The following is a 6,993-nucleotide window of genomic DNA, read 5'->3' as shown; positions in this document are numbered from 1 at the left end:
TAAAGAAAGGGGAGCATCGCTGGAGCAGCTACCAGAGATCACGCAGAAGCGCAGCATCTGCCAATTCATTCAGCACTGCTGGCCCACAGAGCAAAATGGCACACCACTGTTCCATGTTTGGAGACGGTTTATACTGGAATAGGAGCAGTCTTTTTGGGTAAAATGATTATTTTTTTCCTCCATGGGAACTCATGACTTCTTAAAGAGAACTCTGCACACTTGCACAAGTGCAGGAGCCAGGGATGGGTGTTTCAGCTTGTCTGTGCACAGATTCTCTGTGCTACTTCTGCAAAAAGCAACTTGAAAACAGAGATTAAAACAGGGCTGGGGATAGGTTGAAGCCCTCAGAAACCAAAATAGTCACCCATGCACTTCTGAGACAGGACTCCAGAGTGTGTCCAGTGAGACATCCGTGCTCTGCTTTGTTTTCCCAGGCAAAGTGCAGCCTCTTTTCTAAAAGCTGCATCCAGATTTTTAGAGCTCAGAGGAATCGCTCTGGTATTGGAGTCTGATCAAGCACAGAAAACATCCTTAGCCTTCACAAAAATACCAGATGGCTGCAGATGCCAGCTCCTTTGGCCAGGCAGCTTTTTCAGAGAAAAGGCCAGCTTGTTGTGCAAGTGCTGCATCCCAGATACAACTCTGCTGAGCAGCAAATGGCCGTAGAAAAACCCTTTTTAGGAGCATCTAAGCCAACGCATTCCCGTAACATCAGCTTTCCAAGGCTACGCATACGCTCCTAGCCAGTACGTTCTTGTTCTCCAGAGTGAAGGGGGACCTACAGAGGTCCCTCTGGCTGTGAAAACACCCTTATGGGTTTCTGAGCAGTTGTATGCATGGAAGGGGAAAATGAACTACAGGCAGAGTTGCCAAATCATTGGGAACAAATTTTAAAAAACATGCCTGGGCATGCAGGAGTAGATAATTCTGTCTCTGAATTGTGAGCTGCTCTTTGAAACATGGTCTTTTAAACCAGTTAGTGCTCAGAGGGTGAGCAGTGCAACCCTAATTGTCCTGCTCTGCTCATCTCACCCACCTGCCGCAGTCTTGGGGGACACCACAACTGCGGTGGCTGTATCCATGTAGCACTGCAATAAACTGCAGGCACCACGACCTCTGGCTCCTTTCAAGGACATCATCATGGTTTTACCTCTGCACAAGACAATATTCTCTCTCTCTGCTGCTATACAGAAATGTGCACAAAGAACAAATATGATCTCTTCCACAGATAGAAAGGAAAGGATCTACGAGCCACTGAGAACTGCAGAGCCAAATGTGATGCACACAGGTCGTGCAACCTGCACAACAGGAGAAATTTCACCCTTCGTGCGGTGGCTCCATTTCTGGAGATCACTTACTGCAAGAAAAACAAAACAGCAGCCAACAACCAAGCCAGTGTGCATTGGTATTACTTTGTTCTCTGCTACAGCTCTTGTTTTCCACTGACACCGGAACAGGTAACGTCATGTCAGACCGCGCCTGCTTGAGGATCAAGGATTCACAGGGCTGATACCATTGCACAACTTCAGGCACCCATTGCCACAAAGTGGTAGGAATGCTGGAGACTGCTTGCAGTAATCTGCTACACATGCTAAAGCATGGTCAGCCATACAGGGCTTGCAAAAAACCCAGAGGTACAATCAGTTTCTATTAAAAATACAGTCTTTTCTTTCGTCTCGGAGTCCTGAAATGGCTGCGAGACAATTAAAATCAACCAAAAAGAGACAATGAGGAGTGGTGAGATGCTCTTTTTGGGGGAGCGTGGGCTGGTAATGTCCATCTGGAAGAACCTCAGAGAGAGTGGTCACTTCTGATTGCTACATAATGTGAGTAATTCTCTGGAAGGATGAGTCCTTCCAGCCTGAATCACTGCGAAGGGGGAAAAATAACACAGTCCAGAAATGGAAAGGAGCCGCCCAAGATTCCTGTGTGGGGGCCACCGCAGAGAAGTTGCATGAGTGCGTCTGCAAGCCCAGCACGCTGCTCTGGGTGACAGCTCCAGCCCCAGAGCCAAGCTTGGACCACAAGATGCCTTCGTATGTGGCCACCCAGAGCTCTGGCTGACACCACAGGTAGCGTGTGGCACTAACAACGTGCTAAATACCTCTTCTCACCAAGCAACCATAGTCTCCAGCCCTTCAATCCTGATCCATCCAGATGCAGGAAATATAGGCAGTTCCTTCAGAAGCTCTGCCTTCTTTGAGAAGTTTGTCCTCGATGCAGTTCTTCTTGGCCAAGCCATGGCAGCAGCACAGCACAGCTCTGGTGCCAAAAATGGCTTCATGCTTCAGTCCTAGGGAAGCTGCACTTCTAAAATCTCAAAGCAGAGAGGAACGACTGGGACAGATTCTCTGTGGTCAGGACCATGGGCTTTGTCTGTGATACTGGGGGAAAAAGCACCGGTATTTGAGAGAGAACAACTCTGTTCTTACCCAGTTCCTCCAGCTCTCTGTACAACAGCTTGCACCAGTAATCCTGTGGGCTTCAAAGCTCTACACAGTGTCCCTAAAACCACTGAGACAGCTCACATAGTTCATGTTCCACATGTGCTTGAATTCCTTGCTAAATTGACATCTCAACAACATGAAGAGCCTAGAGACACCTTGAGCCCCTACTTCTTAATATAGATATATATGATTACATTTAAACACAAGGATTTTTTTTTCTTCACGCTAATCCTGCAGAAAACCAGTTTGGTTTCCATTCCTATATATAGCACTAGGATTCTTGGTCTATTTTTTGTCCTTTTGCATCTGATTATTTTCAGCAGAGTTCAAACTTTTTATGATATGCAGATTTTAACTAGAACATGACTTCTATTCATATAGACTTCCAGTATTAATAAACCCACAACAGCCGCATGTAATGTAGAAGAATTTTATTCATACTGCAATTCTGTCCCATCATCCACTGCAAATATTACAATTATCTTTCAAATGTCATAGAATATCAGTTTGTTCCACTTCAAGCACAGGAACCCTGGTGTTAAATGATTACACTTCTCTTGAACTTGCTTATAACAGAACCATAATTCAAATGTATTCTTCATGATCTATAAAGATTTAAAATAAAGAGTCTGTTTTGTGTGTGTGTGCTCAAGTAAATTCTAAACAGTGAGGCTAATAACTTCGTGTTTAACAAGAAATGTATCTTGCATATTATGCAAAACACATTTTTTTATGAATACAACAGAAATGCAATAGGTTAAGTAACATATATGTGTGACTGGTAACCTTTAAAAATATGACTTAAAAATAGCAGAAGAGAATACAAAAAGTGAAACAAAACAAGTTTTGCAAATGCTTATACATTTATTGAGATATATAATGGGCGTCAGCCTATATAAATGTATGTCATAAAACTGCAAGGTTGAAAAACGTGAATGGTCATATTTGATACATGCAAGGAGCATAACATAATCATAATAAATAGTAGCAACTGATATACAATGACAGGACCACTGAAAATATGCTGAAATAAATTGAGCACCTTGAAATCATGGGAGGACTTAGACTCTGAAGTCAAGGAGCAGTTAGCTCTGTAAAAACCACTGTGGGCAGGTACTGGAATATTGGGTCCCAAGAGCCTTCTTGGTGGGAGTCAGTAGGAAAATCCCAAATTATATTTTGTTAACTCCAAAAAGGAGAACAAATTACACACCAGTATGAGTAATTCTAGACATGTTCTTAACACCTCTAGTTTCAAAAGGAAGATTTCTGCCTTATTTCATTATGTAACTTTTGGCGTGTAAAAGGTACGGAAAGTTCATATTTACTCAGAGTAATGTTATCATAAAGAATAAATACAATTTTGCTGCAACTGAAAAGTGGGCAGTGCCATTCAGAGTAGCTGAGATGCAGAGGTTTGCTGTTGTTAGCAAAGAGAAGTTTTCCTTCAAAGGAAAAGCTTCCCCAAAGAGTAATCTAACTAATCCCACCTTGGGGGGCTGCAGAGCAGAGTAAGGTCTGGCTCTGCAAAAAGGCCCATTCAAGAGGAGACCCATGTCTACACAGACGCAGCTGCCAGCAAGGCTGCACCCACACGGGGCTTGTTGCAGGTTCCTGGTGCTTTTTGTTCTGCAATATGTGTCTTCTGGAGGAGAGGCAGCATTTTGGAGCAAGTATGTGGCTTTCAGAGAATCCTGGTCATATACTTTAAAAAAAAGGATTTGACTTTAATTAAGTGGACCTTACGTAAAAGAGTCCTATCAAACTGCTGATGTACAGCTGCCATTATCTCTTAAGTATTTCACATAATATTCGGAGAAGTGGCTGAGGACACTGGTGCAGATAAATGTGTTACAAAGCCCCGCTTAGTTAAGTGAAGAGGGTCCCATTGACTTTTAAGGGATTTAATGCAAACCCTCATCTAAAAAAGGTGAAGTTGGATACCTTAGCTCCTAAAGGCTTCATCTGATTTCTTACAAAACATTGCTCCTTGAACTCCTTACCCAGAAGACTGGAGCAATCTGTTTGCCTTAGCACATCCTCAGAGCTACAAAGCAGACTTGAAAGGACTGTAACACAGAGGAATATGGCCCCTATTTCTAAACCACAAACAAGGTGACTCAAAAGTTCTACTTTTCCTTGGCTTACTGGAATGATCAAAACCTTTCTCTAACCTTCCCTCTTAAATTGTGCAACTGTCACTGACCACGTGGATTTCAGAAACCTCCAGTCCATAAGCAGTGAAAAGGCTTTTAGAAGTGACAGGCAGAGGGACATCACTTTACCAAAGAAGCTTACAAAAGGTGAATAAAACCAACTTTAAGGGTGGGTGTAAGATAATGGGGGAAACAGACATTCATATGTAGTTTAAATAGTTAAAAACACAGTTTTATCTATATGATCCAACAACAGGTAAAAATCTTGCCTGCAAGCCAAAAGCCTAATCTTCCCTGCACGGTACCCCCAAGCTAGTCTTATCCAAACAGTTGTCTTCTTTCTTAAATGATACATAATATTTGAACTGACATCCAGTGCATGACATAACAGAAAAAATACACATGAAATGCACACCTTTTATTTTTTTCTTTATAAAGCTATGGAGCTGCACAGAGCAAATTTAAGTGCACAAGGTCACACAAAGGCAGCTTTCCCAAAGGAATCATTTAGACAGTGAGTGAAATGAAACTGTTGTATCTCTGAATGTTTCTCTTGAGGATCTCAGAGCAAGGACCGAGCACTCGTTCGAAGCGGGGCCGGTCGAGCTTTACGCACTTCAGGGGTCCACGTGCCACCACCGTAGCAGCCCGGGGCCGATTGAGCAATAATGCTATCTCACCTGGAAATAGGGACAAATACGCCATCACACGTCTGTGCCTCTTTTTTGGAGGGTGCATATTCAGGCCATCATACAGTTGCTTTGGTTGTAGAACATACCCCTTTATATTATCTTGATAGACACTTTACATAATTCTGTTGACAGTACAAGTGCATTACACATGCATAATGCATGTCTGCAAAATGCCTTTGAAAACAAATGCATTCAGACTGTTTTGCTGATTCTGGAGCTGTCTCCTATCTGCTACATTGATGTAAACCAAGGAATAGTTTCAGCTTCAGTGAAATCTCTCAGTATTGCTGAAAGCAGAAGCTGACCTATGCATAACCCCTTGATTGTTAACGAGTAGAACACTAATTAAGACAGCAACTACTTCATACAATCCCATTTGCTGTCTTTCTGAACCATGGTTAAGCTGAATTTTCTTACCAAAATAATCTGATGGTCCAAGTCTTCCCACTTCAATGTACTCCTCATTATCAGACCTGCGCTGGAGAACGGAAGCTGTGCCCTGGGAACAGAAGAGGGGAAGGTTACTTAGCTTTGCTTAAACCTGCTATCCCTTTGAAAAATGTTGAGTCCGGAGTATCCGCTTTCGCAGGACAGGTCACACCCCTTCAGTTCTGCTATGGGAGAGATGACAATCTCAGTCAATTTCTTATACATGAATAAAAGGAATTGAAGAATTAAAAAAAAATCCACCAGTATGGCAAACTTGATTTCCCTCTATGAATGCGGCATTGTTTGGATGTGGACAGATTTGTCTCATGCAGAACACAAGAGGAACAGCACAGAATTCAGTAATTGCTACGTAACTAATACACATCATGCTGTGCAAATGTATGCTTCAATGTACTTTAAAAATATGTTCTGAGTGGATGGGGAACCTTATAAGTGACGCAGAGAAGATTTTCATTATAAGCAATAAAAAGGCAAATTTTCCTGCCACAATCTAGGGACAGAAATTTGTAAGACAGCAACTAGAGTTTATTCCTAACCTGACCGTTCACTGGCTGTCTTGCCGAGATTGTTGGTAAAGGGAGTTTTTAATGCTTATTGCAACAGAAGTTGTTTTTTTTAGTGTCTTTGCCTTTTCATGGCCTTTAGTGATCTGGACACCTGCAAGTCAGTCGCTTGAGAGATGGAATGTGTCTTGTCTCCATGACCGTTAATAACTGCAGTGCTTAACACGTGCTAATACATGTCAAAACTCAGTAACAGTCTATTTAAACCTTCAAAGGGGTTTTACATGCAAAAATATTCTAACCTGGAGGAAATCTTAAATTATTTGCGGCACAAAGTTTTTGTAGGGGAATAGAGAAGGTAGCTGCTTTCCTGCAAAAAAATTACTATGACATTAGAAATTATGTTCAGTCCACACCAGAAGCCATGGCAAAGGCAAAATGTTAACATATTTGATTTTAACTGAAATTAAAAAGATTCTTAATAAAACAAGATTTTTAAATAGACCGCAGAGCCAATTTTTTTGACAGTGGCCTGATGCTGCTGCAAGAACAGTGCAAAATAAAGGAAGAATTTAGGTGCTGTTGGAGAGCATCGACAATGTGTGTTTTCTTTTTTTTTGTTTTGTTTTGTTTAATTTTCAGCTTGGAAAGTAATACCTGGGAGCTGGTACAACCAGGACAGGGAAGCCGGGGAGACACAGTAATGTGAACTATGCTTGGAAGATGCCAGTTATTGGAAAATATC

At 42.0% G+C, this 6,993-nt stretch overlaps 1 protein-coding gene across 2 annotated transcripts in view; it reads right to left on the bottom strand.

The window, feature by feature from the left end:
* Positions 1–2,863: 2,863 nt before the first annotated feature.
* Positions 2,864–6,993, bottom strand: part of PRKAR1B (protein kinase cAMP-dependent type I regulatory subunit beta) — a 101,631-nt gene continuing 97,501 nt past the window's right edge. For both annotated transcript variants that reach the window (XM_035548748.2, XM_035548749.2), the window contains exons 10-11: positions 5,713–5,794; positions 2,864–5,283 (exon numbers count right to left, since the gene is read on the bottom strand). In XM_035548748.2, the coding sequence (XP_035404641.1) occupies positions 5,111–5,283; positions 5,713–5,794 (255 nt within the window). In that variant the 3' untranslated portion in view covers positions 2,864–5,110. The remainder of the gene's footprint in view (positions 5,284–5,712; positions 5,795–6,993) is intronic.

The sequence above is a fragment of the Cygnus atratus genome, chromosome 15 (assembly GCF_013377495.2).
Source record: "Cygnus atratus isolate AKBS03 ecotype Queensland, Australia chromosome 15, CAtr_DNAZoo_HiC_assembly, whole genome shotgun sequence".
Lineage (NCBI taxonomy): Eukaryota > Metazoa > Chordata > Aves > Anseriformes > Anatidae > Cygnus > Cygnus atratus.
The sequence above is the reverse complement of the archived record's forward strand: the minus strand, read 5'-3'. Positions and strand labels throughout refer to the sequence as shown.